Consider the following 22091-nt stretch of genomic DNA (forward strand, 5'->3'; position numbering starts at 1 on the left):
CAGGTTGGATGAAGCCTTGGGTGCAATGATTTAGTGCGAGGCCTCCCTGCCCATGGGAGGGGGTTGGAATTGGATGATCTTAAGGTCCTTTCCAACCCTAACTATTCTATGATTAAGGTCCTTTCCAACCCTAACTATTCTATGATTAAGGTCCTTTCCAACCTAACTATTCTGTGATTCTGTAGTACTGTTATAGTGACACACAAACACATTGATGGGTTTGCTTTATGTGTCACACGTTTTCTTTGTCTTAAGGTAGTCTTACCAGGGCGATCTTTAGGATACAAATGATCCACAGTTTGTTTTCCTCTTTGGCTTGCCTAGAGCTTCATGTGGTGAGCAATAAACAGGGTGTTCTGGTGGCAGGAGCTGGTACTCACTTTTGTTATGTCTCATAAATGCAAACAGTAACCCTGTTTGATGGCAGTCCAAAGCCATATAGGAGGAATGGTCGTATTTTCAGACTGTGGTAAGAAACTGTCTCCGTTCATAGAATCATAGAGTAGTTAGGGTTGGACAAATATGAGGAGTATGTCAAGGTTATCACCTCCCATGTGCTAAAGCAATCATGATGTCAGCGGGACTGTAAGCAAGTGCCAGTGTAATATTCTCAAGTCTTGGTATCTCCTTGTATGGTAGTTCTATGTGGAAAATAGATGCTGGAATAGTTATTTTGTGTGCCTGCTGTTCATGATGTCATGGTTGCAGTTACCTGGAATGATTGGGAATGCAGTATACCTGAGCAATTTCAAGACACCAGACTCTTAAAGCCACGAGAAACAGTGTGAATTAAGAAACTAAGATTGTCCTAAATTTTCCTAAGGACAGCCTGGCAGGGGAGTGGTCTGAAGAACAGTGGGAATAAAATATGCCTTGAAGCTATGTTTTCGGGCCTCTCACAATCCCTGAGAAGCTGCACTGTTGGACCACAGTTCTGAACCTACAGCATCAGACTGGAGACTGCAGGCAGCAGTATCCAGTGTGTGTGTGTGTGTGTGTGCACACTTTGTGTACTGTGAAATCGCCTTCTCTTCCTTTTCCTCCCCCATGTTTATAAAATTGTGGCAACAGTTACATTTGCTATTGCTGGATGGGTGAGCAAAAAAACCTCTTGGTATGTCAGATGTTTTCATTTTGACTTATTTGTATTTGCCAGGTCTGTCTGTGTTTTGGAAACGTAGTGCTTAAATTATAGCCTTTTACACATGCTGACCTGTACTTCAGAATGCCCATCCAGATGGACACTGTAGTGTACTCCTGCATGTTGCTTTCATGTTGTTCTTGTTACTTTACAGTTACCCCAGAAACCTTTAGGACATTGGTATGCAGTTTCACAGGACACTTAAGTCCTCATAAAGAGTATCTTACCATTTCCAGCAATGTTTACGAGAAAATTCATTGACAAATAACAGTGGGAAACTCAAACTTTTCCTTCTGGCTCTTAAATAGTTCCCATTGCTGGAGCTGGAGCTTCCATCCAGCTCTTTTTGTTTTGTTTGTTTGGTGTTTTTTTTTTTTTTTCATGTTCATTCTTTTGACTGTTGGTACAACTGGAAAACAGGGTTCTCCCAGTTTGATGAAGAGCAAAGGTCTGCAGTTTTATGGCTGAATTCTCTTTGTACCTTGCAATTGATGAAGGCTCAAAGTTAGCAAGTACTAAAAGAATTAAGCGAAGATGGAGTTAGGCTAAGGCAATTCTGGGAATGAATAGCTTGCCAGTGGTTACAAGAGGGAGTCTGTGGTATAGCAAGGAACTGAATATATGTCTCTGACAAACGTGCTTTTTACTGAACCATCCTCATTGTCATCCAGATGTTCCAATCTACTGAACTGGCATCAGAGGTTTTATACCACTAATGCTCTTCTGTCCCAAAATCAAGCATCAGGCAAAACTTCGTTGCTTACTGAAGAATATGACAATATTGTTAGTCGTCTTGAGAATCCATAGCTCACTGTGCAGAATAACCGGAAATTGTAGCCATGTATCAAAATATCTGATTGTGTTCAATCCAACAAGAAGTCCAGAAATAGCATTCCCAGTTTAGCTAGTCTCTGGCACTTGGCTATCTCATCGCACAGGGTGCTCTTTCAGGGTTGCTACGCTCTGCTTATCAAAACACAACGGAAAAGATGTGATACCAAAGAGGATGCAGGTCTCCAGAAAGAATGAAAAATGAGATGCTGACAGGAAGGGGGGTGGTAAGTGCTGAGGCTCATTTGTCCAGTCTGATACTAATCCTTGCTCTCCTCAGCCTGTGTTCCCTTGCCAGATTGGAAGTGCTGATCTTACCTTTTCCTCTTTATCAGCTGTAAATCTCAGGGCTTGGAAACATTCTGCAGTGGTCACCTTGGCTGACTCTTTCAATGCACTCTCAAGGAAGATCATGGAATAATTAGAAAGATGGCAGTTTTGTTAATTCTCTGTACAAGCCTGTTTACATTTCAGCACAAAACCCAGGAAGTCAGCTGCCATGCAGTGATGGATGAGAGATTTTTCTAAAAATGTCCTGAAATGGAGAACAAATCAAAGCCACCCGTCTTCCTCTTGGGACTAGGGAACTTTATTACTTGGATGAGCAAGACCATGGCTATGCTGGCCTTCTGAGAGAAACACTGGTCTGTGTCTGGTCCTGGGCATGTACTTTCTCTGATGCACAGCAGTGATGCATGTATAGACAGAGCATATATGACAATCAAATATATGTGTTCTGGGAAGAGAGCACTGGGGAGCTGAGTTATGTTTGGTCTCTATGTAGGAATGATGCTGTCACCCCTGCCATCTGCTGAAAGATGTGATCAGTCTTACTGAACAAATAACCAGTTGACAATAAGCATAGCATTAAACATTATGAAAGAAAACATTGTGGTTCAAGATGTTTGCATTTCATTATTTCCTTCATGGATTTTAGGAATGTAAACAGTATATGAGTATTTATGGCAATCTAATGTTTAGGATGGGTTTGGCTAGGGAATACTGAACTGAGCTGCTATGTGAATTCATGCCGAGTCATAATTATTACTGGGGTTTACAGTGGTTGTATTGTTCTTGCTTTTTAACTTGCAAAACAGTGCTTTATCAGAAGTAAACTCCAAAGGAAAAACATTAACACAAAAATTTCAGTTTATCATGTTATATAAGGTCTCCCTTTACTTTCAGGGTTTTTTTAATATTAAATAGTACATCACCTGAGAAGATGTCATACTTGCAAATACATTTCTTTTCATGTAAGTGTCTTATATGACAGAGGAGGGCCTCAGGAATGATCAGGGGACTGGAGCACCTCCCATATGAAGATAGGCTGAGAAAGTTGGGGCTGTTCAGCCTGGAGAACAGAAGGCTGCGTGGAGACCTCATAGCAGCCTTCCAGTATCTGAAGGGGGGCTATAGAGATGCTGGGGAGGGACTCTTTATTAGGGACATTGGTGGTCATGGCTTGACTTCGCGAATGAAGATTTGGGAAGGGCATTTACCCACGCTTACTACAAGCGCGCTGATGACTAAGAAGGCCAATGTGGGATAGGCAAATCCGGCTACAAAAAGCACAGCAGAAGGTCTCCTTGGGTGGAACAGGTGGGGCGCGATTCTTCCTGTGTTGTCTTTTCTCCTCGAGACTAGTTCTTCGTGAACTCTCAAAGGAGTCAGCGGCATTATGTATGGTGTGCCTCCAAGTCTCCCGATTGGAGGCCAAGGTGGACCACTGATGGTAGTCAATATGGCCAAGGCTAAGGTATTGTTTCAGGGAGTCCTTATATCTCTTCTTTGGGGCACCTCTCTTGCGGCTACCGGTGGCAAGTTCACCGTAAAACACGATCTTGGGGAGGCGGTGATCCTTCATTCTAGAGACGTGCCCTGCCCAGCGCAGCTGCAATTTCAGCAATGTGGCCTCGATGCTGGTGACCCCTGCCTGTTCGAGGACAGTGACATTAGACACATAGTCAGTCCAGTGGATGTTTAGAATTGTACGGAGGCAGCGCTGATGAAAGCGTTCCAGGAGTTGCAGGTGATGACACTAGATGACCCACGATTCAGACCCATATAAAAGAGTAGACAATACAATAGCTCTGTAGACACTGATCTTTGTACTTTTCTTCAAGTGTTTATTACACCAGACTCTTTTATGGAGTTTTCCAAAGGCTCTATATGCTTTTGCTATTCTGTTGTCTATCTCTTTGTCGATCGTGGCATCCGAGGAAATGATGCTTCCCAGATAGCTGAACTGCTGAACTGTCTTAAGGTCTGACTCGCCGATGGTAATATGGGGATGGCGATAATCTTCTTGGGGTGCAGGTTGGTAGAGGACTACTGTCTTCTTCAAGCTGACTTCCAGCCCAAAAACCTCAGCCGCCTCCGCAAAGCAAAATGTTAAATGCTGCAGAGCTGCTTCTGTGTGGGCAACAAGGGCGGCATCATCAGCGAAGAGCAGTTCACGGACAAGATGGTTTAGGGTCTTAGTGTGGGCCTTCAGTCGCCTTAGATTGAACAGGCTACCATCGGTACGGTATCGAATATAAATGCCGTCTTGTTCGTCGAGGTCTGCTGTAGCCCTTTGGAGCATCATGCTGAAGAAGATTGTGAATAAGGTCAGTGCGAGAACGCAACCTTGTTTCACACCATTGGTTACTGGGAAAGGCTCAGAGAGTGCATCACCATACCTGACTTGGCCTTGCTGATCCTCATGTAACAGAATAATCATTTTCAGGAACTTGGGGGGACAACCTAATCGTTCTAAGATCAGCCACAAGCCTTTCCTGCTCACAGTGTCAAAAGCTTTGGTGAGGTCAACGAAAGTTACGTATAACCCCTTATTCTGTTCTCTACACTTTTCTTGCAATTGTCTGAGAACAAATACCATGTCTGTGGTACTTCTATTAGCCCTGAAACCACACTGGCTTTCAGGTAGAAGTTCTTCTGCGATAGCAGGTACTAGTCTGTTCAGTAGTATTCTTGCAAGAATTTTACCAGCAATGGAGAGCAGAGTTATACCACTCCCAACTTCACAAGGGCACGCAAGCTCTTTCCCCACGACAAGGGGGTGTCCGTGAAAGAGACATTGGTGGTAGGACAAGGGGTAATGGGTTAAAACTTAAACAGGGAAGTTTAGATTGGATAGAAGGAGGAAATCCTTTCCTGTTAGGGTGGTGAGGCACTGGAATGGGTTGCCCAGGGAGGTTGTGAATGCTCCATCCCTGGCAGTGTTCAAGGCCAGGTTGGATGAGGCCTTGGGTGATACGGTTTAGTGTGAGGTGTTCCTGCCCATGGCAGGGGGGTTGGAACTGGATGATCATAGAATCATAGAATCGTTAGGGTTGGAAAGGACCTTAAGATCATCAAGTCATCATTAAGATCTTAAGGTCCTTTCCAGCCCTAACGATTCTGTGGTTCTGTGGTTCTGTGGTTCTGTGGTTCTGTGGTTCTGTGGTTCTGTGGTTCTGTGGTTCTGTGGTTCTGTGGTTCTGTGGTTCTGTGGTTCTGTGGTTCTGTGGTTCTGTGGTTCTGTGGTTCTGTGGTTCTGTGGTTCTGTGATTCATTCTATTTCTGTAGCATAGCATGGTAATAACTATTTCAATGGTCCTATTATCATCTGTGAACAATTTTTTCAATTTTTTTTAAGTCTTGAGGTTTGTGTATGTTGTTTTACAGTAACAGAAGCCTCTGACAAATATATTCACCCACTTCAGCTGTATTTTCCTTTGGAAACTGCTTCTTACATTCTTGATTGCAACTGGTCAATGGGTGAGGTTTCCCATTATTTTCAGCAAAGTAGGCATCCCACTCTATGAATAGGTGGCAGCCTTCTGCTGCTGCTTGTTTCCTCAGGATTGGATCTAGTAACAGTACACACTGAGGATGCTTCCTGCATTTTGTAGGGACATATTACTAACAGCTTATCTTGTATAATGCAAGCATCACATACAGTGCTTGTTGACCATAAATATCTTGCTCCTAAATACTTCAGAAATTGTCGAAATCATGAGTACACGTTATGTTATTTGATAGTAAATGATTTGTCAGGTGCTGTTGTAACAATATTTGTCAGTTAATTGCAAGAATACCCAAATGATGCAACTCTGAAACAGTTGTTTTTTTTCGTTTGTTTGTTTGTTTGTTTGTTTGTTTTTAATCAGGAGAAGAGTAACTTCCTTCTTTTTTATTTAACATCAAAAAGAATTTGGGGAAAATGAGTTTCCATTTGCAGAAAGTATTGACAATTTATTTTAAAAAATGAGATTTTAATTCCTAAGGATCAGTGTTTTGGTTCAGGTGTAGTACCTGCTGTCACGGTGGGGAGCGTGCTCTGTTCTGTAGACTTGGTAGGTCATGGGGGTTATGTAGTATACCCAAGGAATGTAGCCGGTAGGAGTCAATGTGAGCATAGGACCGTTTGAAACATTTGAAACGTGCCATTTTGTTTCGTTTCTCTTTAGCTTTTTTTTTTTTCCTAAACACAGAAAAAAATCCTCTTAGGAAAGACAGCTTTTCGTAAGTTCTCTTCAAGGCAGACATACAAATTAAAAAGCACTAAGATTACAGTGTTTTCAATATAAAGCTGTTCTGCAGCACTTGCCTTATGTTCTGATTTAAAGCATTTATAAGTAAAAATGCATATTTAAATATTTTTTCCCCCAAGAGCTTTAATCATGTGCAAGCAAGTGCCTTTCCCAGACAAAGATGGAAAAGGCAGTTGTTTTAAAGATGCCGAACATGGCAGCTATACAAAAATGATTTACAAATAACTTCAAAACATAAATTGTAAAGCATCAGAAAACATGCTGCCATGTTTTAGCTTTTAGGTATAAGTGAACAAAAGGCCAGGTTGGACGAAGCCTTGGGTGAGATGGTTTAGTGTGAGGTACCCTGCCCATGGCAGGGGGGTTGCAGATCTTAAGGTCCTTTCCAACCCTAAGTATTCTGTGACTCTATGATTCTAAAAGAACTAACCAAGGAACTGCAGTTTAAGAAAGTGATACAGTATTTAAATTCATTTGAACTGTAGATCTGTTCCATCTTCCAAGGCCACTGTGTGAAATGATAGCATGAAGTATAGAGTGTCAGCTTGAATTTCTGAGCATGTTACTGTGCTGTCGGTACACGTTGGGAGTAGATTTTTTTTTTTTTTTGCTTTAATGGCCGGAGATTTTTGTTTTCTGGGTAGCGTTGCTCCTGAGTTTTGGGGGGGGGGGGGTGTTTTGTTTTGGGTTAGTACAGTTAAGTCAGTCAACAGCCAGATGGCAGCACAGCAAGGCAGGTGTTAAGGTCGTGTCTGAAAGCCCTGGATGCTTCTGTGGAGAGCTCCTATTGTATACTTTTCAGAGAAAAATACTGGAAAACTCCTTTGTTGTGCAAACTGTTGGCCTGTGAGCCACTTAATCTCTGTAAATGTGTCAGAGAGTGGTCCTTTATGGCTGCAATTGATCTTGCAGGTGCAAAGACTGAGGTGATCCTGCCCATGAAGAGGAGCTTATTCATCCTGTTGCTGTATCTGGTCCATGAGGAACAGCATCTGAGCTTTCATGCCGTTGCCAATGTGGGAAATTTTGTAGGGAAAGAAGCCCAGGTTGTGGTGCTGGCAACTTAGGATTCAAAAGCAGTTGCTAATGTAACAGAGCGTTGACCCCATTTCTGCCGTTTCCTCTTTCTGTCTGAAGCAGAAGCATATCATTCCCATGCTGCTTCTTGCAATACCTGGTGCCTCCATGCCTCCAGCCAGCTGCAAGTTTCCCCTTGCCATCTTTACAGCTTCTGCCAGTTGTTGTGCACAAATCCTGCTGCTGAGGCCAAGCAGAGGTGGCATAATCCCTTTTGGTGATTTAACAATAATCATTTGAAAACAAATAGGTGGTCAGTTCCAGCTGAGATTGACTGTCTTTGAGATGCTTGTGTCAATGACCTTAGGTTTTACCATGCCCCAGTGGAAGGATGCAGTGCAATGGAAAGGAGCTGGGGGTGGGGGATGATTGCTCTGGGCCCTTTGTGATCCCCCCCATCAGGCCCTGCAGCAGGGCATCAAATAGGATAACCAGTCCATGTAGCACTGGAGTAGGTTTTGGCTAATGCAGTGAAAAGGCTGCTCTGTTGACCTTATTCAATATTGCAGGTTACAGAACTCATAGCAACAGTAGGTCTGTTTCATTAACAGATTGCATCTGTGAATAGTTTAATAACATGTTAAGCTTCAGCTAGTGATTTCCATCAGAAGTTCATATTTTAAACTCTCAAATATAGTTGCAGATCACTGAATCAGTTGCCATCTATGAGACTCAAGGCGCTGACTAATGTTGCGTGCTGGTAGCTGACTCGTGGTGACTTCCTCCTGCAGTGGCTCCAGGCAAGACAAGACCAGAAGCCCTAATGTATTTACAGCTGGTAAATTGCCCATATTTGTGACTACTTAGTGCTTGAAAAATTTCACACTCTCACAGTGAATATGAAGCATCTTTAGGGAATGCTGCAATTTAAAACCGAAAACTGAGCTTTGCTTCATTTATTAGGAATGATAATTTTTTTTAGCCATTACTGCAGGATGAAGCACATAAGTCAGTTCTGCTCGTGACATGGCTGTGTTCATGACTCCACAGACCATGTTAGAGCCTTTGTAGCTATCTGGTAGGAAAAGACAAAAGGCTGTAATCTGGTCATGATTTAGCTCTCAGTTGTGTTCAGGTGCAACTTTGGAAAGGTTTTAACAGCAGCAGAGAGTGGTGCAGGAAGAAAAAACTGCATGCCACCTTACTGCAGTAGGGGGAGGTTAGGAGGTTTGAAAATACTAGAAACTTCACAACAGAGAGCAGAGAATGAATTCCACTTTACTCATTCAGCTGCTGGGGAGACTGGGAGGATTTCATGTAAGAAACCTACTGTTTGGAGGCTAATATGGAAGGTGGAAAGCTAGTGCCCGGTGTGGCTGGGAAGGGGATATTGCCTCAAGTCCGTTTTAATCTGAAAGTTCGATTTCCTGGCACTGAAGTAAATTAAGATTTGCAAGTCTTGTCTTTGCATACTTGCAGAAGAGGCCAAGTTCAAACAAGTCACTCCTGAATGGAGGATGGAAAATACAGGTCAGGAAAGTGGTGAGGTGTATGCCAGGATATGTAGGTAAAGGTGAAGGATAAGGGAATAAAAAAAGGGAACCAGAAGACTATGCTGAGCAATTAAGAGCTGTTTTAAGGAACTAAAATGAATAGCTTCAGCAGCACCATAAGGAATAAGAAGGCTGCAAGAGCTGTAGAGACATAATAAGACTTGCGTCAGTGATGTTCCTTTTATTAAACCTGTATAGCTGCATTTGACTACCTCACTGCACTTAGCAAAACCAATAACAAATGAGAAATTTAGCAGGTACGTATAACTGAATATTTTTACTGTAACTATCAGCCCAAAAGCATGTTTCCTGCTGCTGAGTAGATGGCTGGAAGACATGAATGGTTTGAATTCCAGCAACATCCTGGTCAGATTGCAGATTTTTGGGTGGCACAAAGAGCCCAAATCCCTGGGCTGTTTGCTGGAGTGGCTGAGCAAAAGGGCATGATTTCATATTGGGGATGGTGGGATATAGTGACTCGCTGAAATAGTCAGACATACTCCCAGCCTGGTGATTTCCTTTGTTTCCTGGCGTCTGTTCTGGAGCTTGTCTGCCCCCTTCAGAAACTAGGTTCAGGTCATTAAGCCAGCAAGAAACTAACCAAAATATGAAGTGGAAAAGTCTTCCAATCTTTTAGCAAGCTGCACCAGTTAAGAGAGCTAGAGGACCAGCCAGCCAGCCTGAGGGAAGAGGTGGCACCTCCCTGCTCGGGGCAGCACATCATTGCATGAAACTTCCCCTCCATCAGGTCAGTGAGAATTGCAATTGTATTGTATTTCAAAGGATTATGAGAATAAATGTATTGAGGATGCTGCTGCTAAGGTGGTAGAGGCTTTAAAAGAGAAAAACCAATGCAGTGTGATCTGCAGGATGTGGCCAGCCATGTATGACAGTATCACAGTATGTTAGAGATTGGAAGGGACCTCAAAAGATCATCTGGTCCAATCCCCCTGCCAGAGCAGGAACACCTGAGCACCCAGGTCAAATCTTCCCTCTGAGGTGATGCTGCTGCCCATTGCCACTACCAGAGGCATGTGGTGATGTGATGGCTTTCTGGTGAGGCTCATTTAACAGCAGTGGCAAGTATATTTTTCACCATGTAAAGCCAGTGTGAAGGGTGCCTTCATCCCTTACACAAAAGGAGGAATGAATTTACCTGTTCCTAGCAGGACACTTGGTGGCTCTTTCTTTGAGATGCTGTTTCATGGGGGTGCTGGGTGCTGTGATGAGGTCCAAGGCTGCTCCTTCAGGGCAGCACAGGTTCCTCCTGCTGCTCTTGGCCATGGTCAGGAAGCCATTGCTCATGTCTTACAGCAGTGACTCAGGATGTTTTAATGTCAGCAGGTGGAAGCTCTTTGTAAACTAGAAGCCCAGGGTATGGATGTAATTTTTCACTTAATGGACTTGGCCTTTTATAAGCAGACACTGAAACTCTTGAATTGATCAGAATAATGCTGCACAGCAAAGGAGGCTATGAATTTCTGTGATAGAGGAAAACTTCCAATAAATAGCAAAATAGGAAAGTATTGTCTGTAGTACTTCGAAAACACTGCTGTACTGAGCTATGTAGCAGTAATGGGATCCAGGGTTATGTCTTGTGAATGACTATGAAAACTGTTCTAACTTTGACTGGAAAGCTGGTTTTACTTCATCTGCCAGGAATTGTGTATATTTACTCTGAGGTGCAGGGGTGGTGGTAGGGGAGACAGCATCACTGCAAACCTTCTCATGAGGTTTCACTACAGGCAGGAGAGGGGACACTGCCAGGGCTTATAAACTGCCATGGTGCGGTGTGTCAAGCAAACTTGATGCAATTGCTGCAAAGAATGTCCTAGACAGGATGCTTTGCCAACTTCATAGTTGGTTTCTGCTTAACAAAACATTTCCCAGACATTGGGCTAGGAAATGCTATGTTCCTTGGGATAGAGCCCTAGTGCTAATCTTACCCACTTCAAAAATGAGATCCTGCACTCGTCCAGAATGAGGATTGAGTTCCACCTGAGCTGAAGTGTTACAGAGCAGTTCTCTTTAATTAGAGTTGTTCTGCTCAAGTGCAGTTTGAGTCCTAGTGTGAAAAGCAGCCACTCTTTCCTTCTTTCTTTGTTAGTTTTCATCCTCCACGATGTCATAATGCTGGCTTAGCATCCCTTCTGAAATAACTCTTGCAGATGGAACTCTTCTAATTGTACTTGTTGAGAAAGCAAATCCTGAAAATGATCAAATCATTTACTTCTTTTAAGCTGTTGTATATGTTGAGGCTGCAGATTTAATATATTTAAATAGAGAAGCTAGCTGGAAGGTGTTGTACTGGCACAAAATGAGAATTATTCTTCCTCCAAGAGTGATTATAAGTGGCCTCAACCATTACTTTTTCTTTGCAAGGGGAAGTCCAAATAGGATGCAATTTAAAAAAGAAAAGGTTTGTAATCTCTCGTGACTAAGCTTGCCAGGGCTGCTTTTCCACGCCTCTTCCACTCACTTGACGTCATACTATTTTTGTCCCTTTCTAGCTCATTGACACAATTGCCTCAGAAATCGGAGAACTGAAACAGGAGATGGTACAGACAGATCTCACAGTGGAAGATGAATCAGCTGATTTGCAAAGGTGATTTAAATGGTTTGTTTTTTTTTTTTGGGGGGGGGGGGGGTTCATAGTTCCTGGAGGTGTACCATAACAGGAATGTCTTCATTGTGTTCTCTTCTTGGGTGGCTTATGTCCTAGCACTTTTCATCCTAACAACATAAGGGGTGTAGATAATCTTGCCCTTGCTTCAAGGAATTTGCTGTTGTGCAGGAGGAGAACCCAGAGATTCAGTTGTTCTCTGTATTTGCCTTAGTATCTTCTAAAAGCAACTGAACTTTACTTCTACTTCCTTGTTACAAACCTTGGATACTGATGAATGTCTGAAGCAGGAAACTACTAATGTTATTCCCATTGTCTATAGCAATGAGCTTGGCTTTCATGCTGTAAAGGCTAAAAATGTCCATTCCTCTGTGAAGATTCAACATACAAGAACACTATTTATGTTTTCAAGTTGGGAAATAAAATATTGACTAATATGAGCTAATGTTGATGTGGATTATGTGTATTTAAGTTCGTTTATGTGTAACTTGCACATAAAAAAATTAAGTAGATGGGGGCATTTCCTTAACATTAAAATGATTTGAGATACATATTACAGAGCAGATCAGTTCTGGCTTTTCAAAACACATCATGCTGCATAAGGGGACTGTGGAAATTTTTAGTCTTAAACTTGTACCTTTAAATGGGCATAGTGGGACCCCAGCATTTTGGCTTTGCTGTGGCTGTTGTGCTTGATGGGCAGTGTCTGCTAAATTGACATCTGTGGGATATTCAGTAGTCTTAATCATTGTGTTAACAAGAGAACTTATTTTTTAAATTATTGATGAAATATCTTTTGCAAGGGGAAAGCAACTGGTGCAGGTATTCTGTTATATCTGACCTGCACAGTCTGGGCAGCTCTGGGGCTGGTGGGCTTTGTTCTTCAAGGCAGAGTTAATGAAGTGGGTAATTGCTATTTAGAATTACATCTGTAGGTTTATGGTTGTTTTTTTCTTTCTGTGCTAAAACTTACTACAATATGTATTTAAATTATTTAAATAAAACACTGGGCTGCACCTTTGTTGCCCAAGTGGTAAAGAACATAAGACTAGTTAATTAAAGTCCTTGGCTATGCTCCTGGTTGCACATTATTCCAGTTTTAAAGCTTATGAAAGCACAGGTCTTTTACAGGGCTGGGAAGGACACTTTCTCCATTTCAGTGGATTCAGATAATTAATTTCAGTGACCATCAGTTAATTTTCAGTTAAGGAAAGGCTTTTTGTATCTTTGAATATACCAAATGCAGGAAAGACTAAGATCTACTGGTTTCAAAATCTTGGGGAAAGACTTAGCTGGAAACAGTTGATTAAATTCTTCCACTCCCTTTACAGATCATAGAATCATGGAATAGTTAGGGTTGGAAAGGACCTTAAGACCATGAAGTTCCAACCCCCCTGCCATGGGCAGGGACACCTCACTCTAAACCATATCACCCAAGGCCTTGTCCAACCTGGCCTTGAACACTGCCAGGGATTCACAACCTCCCTGGGCAACCCATTCCAGTGCCTCACCACCCTAACAGGAGAGAATTTCCTCCTTATATCCAATCTAAACGTTCCCTGTTTAAGTTTTAACCCATTACCCCTTGTCCTATCACTACAGTCCCTAATGAAGAGTCCCTCCCCAGCATCCCTATAGCCCCCCTTCAGATACTGGAAAGCTGCTCTGAGGTCTCCATGCAGCCTTCTCTTCTCCAGGCTGAACAGCCCCAACTTTCTCAGCCTGTCTTCATATGGGAGGTGCTCCAGTCCCCTGATCATTCTCAGGGCCTCCTCTGGACTTGTTCCAACAGTTCCATGTCCTTTTTATGTTGAGGACACCACAACTGCACACAATACTCCAGGTGAGGTCTCATGAGAGCAGAATAAAGGGGCAGGATCACCTCCTTTGACCTGCTGGTCACACTCCTTTTGATGCAGCCCAGGATACGGTTGCTTTCTGGGCTCAAGCGCACACTGAAGCCGGCTCATGTCCATTTTCTCATCAACCAGTACCCCCAAGTCCTTCTCCTTGGGCTGCTCTGAATCTCTTCTCTGCCCAGCCTGTAGCTGTGCCTGGGATTGCCCTGACCCAAGTGTAGGACCTTGCACTCGACATGGTTAAACTTCATGAGGTTGGCATCAGCCCACCTCACAAGCGTGTCAAAGTCCCTCTGGATGGCATTCCTTCCCTCCAGCGCATCAACCCAACCACACAGCTTGGTGTCATCGGCAAACTTGCTGAGGGTGCACTCAATCCCACTGTCCGTGGCAGCACCAAAGATGTTGAACAAGACCGGTCCCAACCCCGATCCCTGAGGGACACCACTCATTACTGGTCTCCAGCCGGACATTGAGCCACTGACCACAACTCTTTGCGTGTGGCCATCCAGCCAGTTCTTTATCCACCGAGTGGTCCATCCATCAAATTGATGTCTCTTCAATTTAGAGACAAGAATGTCGTGTGGGACAGTGTCAAACGCTTTACACAAATCCAGGTAGATGACATCAACTGTTTTACTGCTGTCCATCAGTTCTGTAGCCCCATCATAAAAGGCCACCAAATTGGTCAGGCAGGATTTCCCCTTAGTGAAGCCGTGCTGGCTGTCACCAAGGACCTTGTTGATTTTCATGTGCCTTAGCATGCCTTCCAGGAGAATCTGCTCCAAGATGTTGCCAGGCACAGAGGTGAGACTGACTGGTCTGTAATTCCCCAGGTCATCCATTTTCCCCTTCTTGAAAACGGGGCTTATATTTCCCTTTTTCCTGTCATCGGGAACTTCACTTGACTGCCATGATTTTTCAGGTATGATGGACTCTGGCTTAGCAACTTCATTCGCCATCTCCTTCAGGACCCGCGGATGGATTTCATCAGGACCCATGGACTTGTGCACGTTCAGGTTTTTAAGATGGTCTCGAACCAGTTCCTCTCCTACAGTGGGCCCAAGGTCTTCATTCTCACAGTCCCTGCATCTGCCTTCCAAGACTTGGGTGGTCCAGTCAGAGCCTTTGCTAGAGAAGACCGAGGCAAAGAAGTCTTTCAGAACCTCAGCCTTCTCCAAATCCTGTGTAGCTAGTTCAGCTGAGAGCTTCCTGAGGGGGCCTACGTTCTCCGTAATCTGTTCTTTATTTGCTGTGTACCTGTAGAATCCCTTCCTGTTATCCTTAATATCTCTAGCCAAGTTTAATTCTAACTGGGCCTTAGCTTTCCTAACCTGGTCCCTAGCTTCCCAGACAACATCCTTGTACTCTTCCCAGGCTGCCTGTCCTTGCTTCCACTTTCTATAAAACTCTTTTTTCATTTGAATTTTCCTCAGGAATTCCTTATCCATCCAAGGAGGTCTCCTGGCCCTCCTGCTGCAGTTCCTTCTTATTGAGATGCAACACTTCTGAGCTTGTAGCAGGTGATCCTTGAAGACCAACCAAGAGTCTTGAGCCCCCCTGCCCTCAGGAACCTTACTAAGCAGGTTCCTGAAGAGGCCAAAGTCTGCTCTTTTGTAGTCTAGGGCAGTGAGCTTGCTGCACGCTCTTCTCACTGTCCTAAGGATCTCAAATTCACCCATCTCGTGGTCGCTGCATCCAAGGCTGCCCTGCAGCGCCGCATTTCCAACGAGCCCTTCCCTGTTGGTGAGCAAGATGTCAAGCATGGCACCTCTCCTTGTCGGCTCCTCTGTTATTTGCAGAAGGAAGTTGTCTTCCACACAATCGAGGAACCTCCTGGAGTGCTTGTGCCGGGCCGTACCATCATTCCAACAGATGTCAGGGTAGTTGAAGTCACTCATGAGAATGAGGGCCTGTGAGTGTGAGGCTTTTCCTCTCTGCCTATAGAGTGCTTCATCCGCAGATTCCTCTTGATCAGGTGGTCTATAACAGATCCCCACAGTAATGTCTCCCATCACTGTTTTCCCTTTAACCCTGACCCACAAGCTCTCTGTTAACTGCTCACCAGTCCCCAGACAGGGTTCCATACTCTCCAGCCTATCCCTAACATAAGGGGCAACTCCCCCTCCGCGCCTGCCAGGCCTGTCTTTTCTAAAGAGCCTGTAACCTTGCATTCCAACACTCCAGTCATAGGAGCCATCCCACGATCTTTCTGTGATTCCTATAATGTCATATCCCCGTAGACGAGCACACATCTCTAATTCCTCTTGTTTGCTCCCCATGCTACGGGCATTTGTATAGAGACATCTGAGCCGAGCTCCAAATGAAGCCTGCTCATTGGCTGGAGCAGCCGGAATATCTCTGCATTGCTCCAAGCATTTATTATAGGTGCTGGCAACTGACTGGGTGTGTTGGGATGGAATGATGCCCCCCTCCCCCAACACATCTAGTTTAAAGCCTCCTTGACCAGTCTGGCAAGCCTCCTACCAAAACTGCTCTCAGACCAGCTCCACCAGCCCCCGCTAGACCTGGCCTACAAACTTGGGTCCCATGTTCAAGACACCCAAACCCCTGACTGTGACACCACCCTTTTAACCATTTATTAACCTGGCTAATCCTCCTAGCTTTTTTTAGGTCCTCCCCTGTATCCTGGAGAATAGACAAAAAGACTATCTGAGCTCCAGAGCCCCTAACCACCTCTCCCAGGGCTCTGTAGTCCTTCTTTATGTTCCCCAGGCTACTACTATCTATATCCCTAGCACCCACATGTATCACCAGAAGTGGGTAATAGTCCATGGGGCTTACCAGAGCAGACAGCCTCTCTGCCACATCCCTGATCCGTGCCCCTGGTAGGCAACACACCTCCCTTGAGACCAGGTCAGGCCGACAGACGAGTGCTTCTGTCCCTTTCAAAGTAGAATCCCCTACCACTACACCACTTTTTCCTGGCAGCACCAGTTAAAATCTTCTTTACCAGTGCATCAGCCAGCTGTTTCTGGCAGAAGTGCGTTTCCTCATGAGCCCCCTGCAGGACAGCAAAGCGGTTCTGCATGGGGGCAACAGGTTCAGGAGGAAGTCCCTTGCTTTTAATTGTCCTTTTCCTCCTTTTTTTGTTGTTTTTTTTTTTTGTCACCAATTCCCAGCTTCGAGAGCTAACAATCTCCTTCTTTTCTCCATGAGCTACAGGGGAAGCTTGAGGACTCTGCACAGTTTGGGCCTGGAGCAAACATTCCTGCTTCCTCTCAGCTACCCTGACATCTTGTAGCCTATTAATAGCTTCCCGCAGCTCAGCCACCTGCTGCAGGAGAACCTCCACCAGGGAGCACCCAGTGCAGTCCTGCCCATTGTGTACCTTTCCCTCACCAGACCAGTGCAGCCACTCTCTACACCCCGAAGTCTGCACTGCAGTCTCCCCTCTCATTGGCTCGCTCTGGGTGTCTACGGTGGCCACCGCCGGGGCAGCCAGAGCAGAGCTCCCAGACCGGGCCCTGGTCATAACGCGACTGCTCACCATCCCGCTCGCACTGCCGGGCGAACTGCCTCGAGCCGCTCTGTTTGCCCGCCCAAACTGCCTCGAGCCCCTCTGTTTGCGCGCTCCCTGGGGCAGGTTTTTAACCAATCAGGGCTGGTGCTGCTCCTCGTGGCTCCGCCCCCTGTGAGTCAGCTGCTCGCGTCAGCTGAGCTGCCAGCTCCGGGGCAGGTCCTGTCGAGGACTTGAGGCTCCCTCCATGGCTCTTGTCGCTCTGAGGCTCCTGGACGCTGATCTCCCCCGGCTCTGGCGTTCGAGGCGTCCTCTCTCGAGCTACTCACCTCAGCAATTCCAAGAAATCCAAGAAATATTTTTATTGATTTTTTTAAAACGGTTTGTTTGCTTGTTTTTTAACTATGTTAGTTTCAAATGCAAAATATATTTTGATTAAAATATGTAAGTAAAGCTGACATAAAGTGAATTATACAATTTCCATGACTATTTAACTGAATTAAATTTCATATTAATAGCCATCCAGTTAAGAGATACACATTCTTTTCTGTCACTTTTAAGATTGTAAATGTAAAATATGAAATCTAAATAAATGAATTGGGGTCAATTTTTGTGTGACTGCATAATTCTGAACTGTGTACTTCTGTTAAGGAAGAAATTGTATCAAAGTGTCTATTAATTACGTAAGTAGTTGTGCACTGATATATTTTGCTTCTCTAGAACTACAAAGGAAGGTTACAGTAATTGCTGCTAAGGTTTTACAGTTATTCTCATTAGACTCCTCAAAAGGACGTGTTTACTATCACAGCTTTATTTCTTTGTAGTTAATTTAAAACCTTGTATTTGATGTAGGTTGCTTTTATTATTGTGTGTTCTGCTGTGCAGAAGTTGGCATCTTGATGTGGCATTTGGATTTGCATCTAGAAAAATTGGAGCTAAGAGGACTGTTTATTTTCCTTGCATGTTTTTCACCTTAGGATATATCCGCATGCTCCCAGAACAGTTGTAGAAAGACAGTGGTTGCAAGAGCTCCCAACTGTATTCAGAAAAATAAGTACATGAAATCACATGATTTTTTTTTTTTTTTTTTGGGGGGGGAGTGGGTGGGTTTGGTGATTTGGTTTTTTAGGGAGAAGAAGGTTGTGGTTATGTGGTGACTTTCAGATTTATACTCCTCCTCTATATATTTTGGATTGTCTCCACTTTTTTGCGTCTATGGCCCAATACTGAGAATGCCTCAAGTAACTGTGCCTGCAATTTGGCTTCTACACATATAAAGCCAGGCAAAAAAGAGGCTTGTAAAATTGTTTTTAAAGTGGGATGCTCATGCCATCAGTTTCAATATCCCATGGTGTTTAATGCCTGGACTTTTTCCCAGCACAGACACACCTCAGTTGTGCAAATGGGAAGTGCTGTAAGAAAAGGGCATAAATGGGATAAATTTCTGACCCGTGCTGTACCAGAGACCTTTGAAAAGTAACTAGAGATCTGCATGCAGGCCAGTGTAGGATAGGGGAGTACACGTGACATGGCTGGTGGCGTCCAGATGGTGTCTTAGGAGATACTTGGTCTCCCTTGAGGGCCCCAGGACTCCTGTGTATCTGTTGTCTTTGCGGATGATAGTGGAGGGAATAAGCTTGTTGCTGTTCTCTTTGCCCTTGTGACTGCGAAAGGAACAAGAGGAATATTCCTCACTGCTGAGTACCAGTGGAGCAGGAAAGCAGTGAATCTGGACATAGAACTGTGTTTTGCAAACCTTTGCCGCCATGGTAAAGAGTTGGCAGCAAGGCTTGTTAAGTTGCGTCTCTACTGCCATGGGCGAAGAGCAGACCTCCCTTCGCTTTCTTACTCCCTGCTACGTAACATCAAGCTATGCAAGGACCCTAAAACCAGAGGCAAAAAATCAAGTGAGGAAGCATGGACACATGCAAGTGCAAGTTAGTCATTATTTTCATTACAGTATCCAACCTGGTCTCTCACTGTGACCCTTCTCGTGGTTGAGAGCATTTGGGATGATTGGCTAAATCCAGGGTTGCTCTTTCATTTGGGCTGATAACCAACCTTCTGAACAATGTGGAAGTGGACTGTATTGCTTAATGCTTCCTGCAACTCCTCTCATGCCCTTGGAAGGGTGGGCAAGTTCCTCCACAGAGGGTTGTGTGTGTTTGTAACTCCTATAGCAGCTGGCTTAATTCAACCCAGCAAACCCATGGAACCGTGTTGGTCATCCTTACAGGATACGCGTGCAAGCTGAATGCACCTTCACTGTGTCCGTAATCCCAAAGAGAGAAAAGTCCATTTCTGAGGCCAGTGTCTGTCAGTGCAGGAGGCTGGAGAAGTTGGCAGTAGCTGCAGGGAGCAGATAGTCTCAGTGTCCCAAGTCACACAAAAAATTGGGAGAAATGTTAGAAGTTCATGTTTTGTAAGGTTAGAGCAAAAGGCATAGGTAGGATTTGAGAGACCAAAAGAAAATGGCTGTAGGAGCAGGAGGGCAGGAGCATTTACTTCATAGATATGTGATTGAGGTGTAATGTTCCAGTCTTCTGGGTATGAGGGATAGGATCATTCTGGTTACAGGCTTCAACCCGTTCCTTGTCTTTTTTACTGTGAGCCGAGTCTAATCGGGATGCAACACAGCATTGTTTATCTTGGCAGTTACTTCTGTTTACTTCCTACATGCAGGTTCAAATCTAACCAAACTTGCATGAATCGTGTGTTTTCTTCAATTCATTGTGAGTTGTGTTGAAACTCCTCTCCTACTGGAGAGGAACCAGTGTAGCACCCGCCATCGAAGTCGACCATCTGTGGAGCCTGATTTGTGTTTTGATTTGGAGTTTATGTGACCCAATTAGATTGTTTTGGTTTGTTTTTTTTTTTTTTCCTTGGGAGTCATTTAAAAAGAAACAAAAAAAGAAAAAACAAACCCAAACCACACACACAAAACCTCCCAACAAACAAAAACCCCCAAACTAAAAGTAAAACCAGGAGAGGAATTGTTGCATCATATACAGCATATTTCATTAGCAGTTTAGTTACAGCAACTTATTATTCTGGACACAATTCTCACACGTTCTCATGTGATCATGGGGAATGTGAATGGTTCTTCTTTCCGTGCTATTGTTTCCAGAGAAATTACACACGCATCCCAGTCCCAAAGAATTTTACATTCTAAGTCATGACAGGTTTCAAGCGCTGCTGTGTGTCAGGGCTTGACTGTGTGGCTAGTGCCCAAATCGTTAATGAAAATAGTTTAAGAATAAACAACAAACTTAGGCTGTGATGCTCAGTGGTGCTAGACCATTGCAGATGGTCTTCCTGTGCTTAACACCTGGACCTTAGCAAGTGGCTTCTCATAGGTTGTGTATCGCTTGCCAGACATGGTTTTGTCAATCTGTGTTCTTGCCAGAGTTCATCAGATGTCTTTTTTTCTCTCTGCCTCTTCCTTTATTATTTGGATAGGAAATATTTTTTTTTTAAGTGTCATTTGTTCCTAGTTCACTTTCCTGTGCATTGCAGTCAACATACAAGTACTGCTCTAGCTGCAGTGCACTGGGGTCATTTAAACGAGTAAAGTTTAGGAGAGGCAGAAAATCTCTTCATGATTAGGTACTCATCACCTTGGCTTATATCTGGAGGGGTTAGAAGCAGCTTCAACAAGGAGGTGCCTGTGTACGTAGGTCAGTAAGGTTCCTCCTCAGATCTCGGCATGTGGGAGGGATTGTGTAAAAGTACCTGGAGTTTCCAAACACCCGACAGCTCCTTATTCAAATGAGTCTTACAATTTATAATGGTTTGGGTGTGTTTGACAGCACTAAGCCAGCCGGACCAAAGAGGAACACTGTGACCCTATGTACACATGCAAACTCTTACTTGCTTTAGGTTGTTTCGTGGTAGCAAGCTGTGCCAGGCCTTACAGCTGATACCAGTCGTGCACCTTCTTTTGCATATAATATAACTGTCTTTTGTAGGCAAAAATTTTTTCCTTTTCAGCCACTTTCCCTCCGCAACATGTTTAGTTTCCACCGCTACACCGAGGAGTGGAAATAAGAGTACCTATAGTTAAACGTGCAGCCAGTGCCCATGCATAACTTGCACTTTGCCATGGCTGTCTTTGGTTTGTAATGTTGCTAAATGGCTCGGAAGGTGAGTGGAAAGTTTCTGAGCAATATTTACTGGAGGTACAGTTCATGAAAACACTTTTGTGATTCATGATTTGACTTTTGTGGAGATTGCTACATTACAACATTAGGTTCTGTTGAAACTCTAGTTGGAAGGGGAACCCAGGATTTGTACTGTGGCAGTTTGAGCTCAGTCATAACTGATGTTGTAAACACTACTTCCCTTCTGCACACAGCATGTTTCTGTGTTATTTTGCGCCCCTTGGAGACTATTGACAATTACTAACAGCTTTTGATGCTCAGGGAGGAAAGATCATCTGCATTTTAGATGCCTTGCAAATTTAAAAAGCAATACATTACAAATAGGCAAAAAGAGAAAGAGGAGAAAAAGGAAGGGAGCAGCACACAGATAATCTGGTACTGATAATTGATCCAGGTAATGAAAGATTTGAATGATTGTGCCTGTTCTGACCTGATCATGCGGTGAAAGTTCTCTACCCTATTTACATTCCTCTCTAGGCCTGTCTAAAGATGCCTGAAGTTTCTGACCAAAGCTATAGAAAGGCAGTTTGGTTGTCTGGGTTTTTTGTTGGTTGGTTGGTGGGGTTTGGTTGTTTTTTTGGTTTGGATTGTTCTTTTGGGTTGTTCGTGTGGGTGTGTTAGAATCATAGAATCATAGAATAGCTAGGGTTGGAAAGGACCTTAAGATCATCAAGTTCCAACCCCCCTGCCATGGGCAGGGACATCTCACACTAAACCGTATCACCCAAGGCCTCGTCCAACCTGTGTTTGTAAGTATTCAGTGTTTCTGTGCTTGTGAAGTTTCTACCCATTTGCCCGGAATACAATAGTGGGCATAACGAAGATGGTAAATGGTGTTAATGATGCTTATTTTCTGTCCAGAACAAGCAGGTCAGAGGAGAGATGCAA

The 22091-nt window shown here is 44.0% G+C and overlaps 1 protein-coding gene across 3 annotated transcripts in view; it reads left to right on the forward strand.

The window, feature by feature from the left end:
* The window catches only part of RIN2 (Ras and Rab interactor 2), an 84935-nt gene that overhangs the window by 32496 nt on the left and 30348 nt on the right, over positions 1–22091 (forward strand). For 2 of the 3 annotated variants that reach the window (XM_061356930.1, XM_061356929.1), the window contains exon 3: positions 11591–11685. The exons of the other annotated variant lie outside the window; for it this stretch is intronic. In XM_061356930.1, coding sequence (XP_061212914.1) covers positions 11591–11685 — 95 coding nt within the window. The remainder of the gene's footprint in view (positions 1–11590; positions 11686–22091) is intronic. 3 annotated transcript variants of the gene reach the window in all.

Source organism: Neopsephotus bourkii, unplaced genomic scaffold (assembly GCF_033783945.1).
Source record: "Neopsephotus bourkii isolate Nb327-2 ecotype Australia unplaced genomic scaffold, CSIRO-AGI_Nbou_v1 NB_873, whole genome shotgun sequence".
Classification (NCBI taxonomy): domain Eukaryota; kingdom Metazoa; phylum Chordata; class Aves; order Psittaciformes; family Psittacidae; genus Neopsephotus; species Neopsephotus bourkii.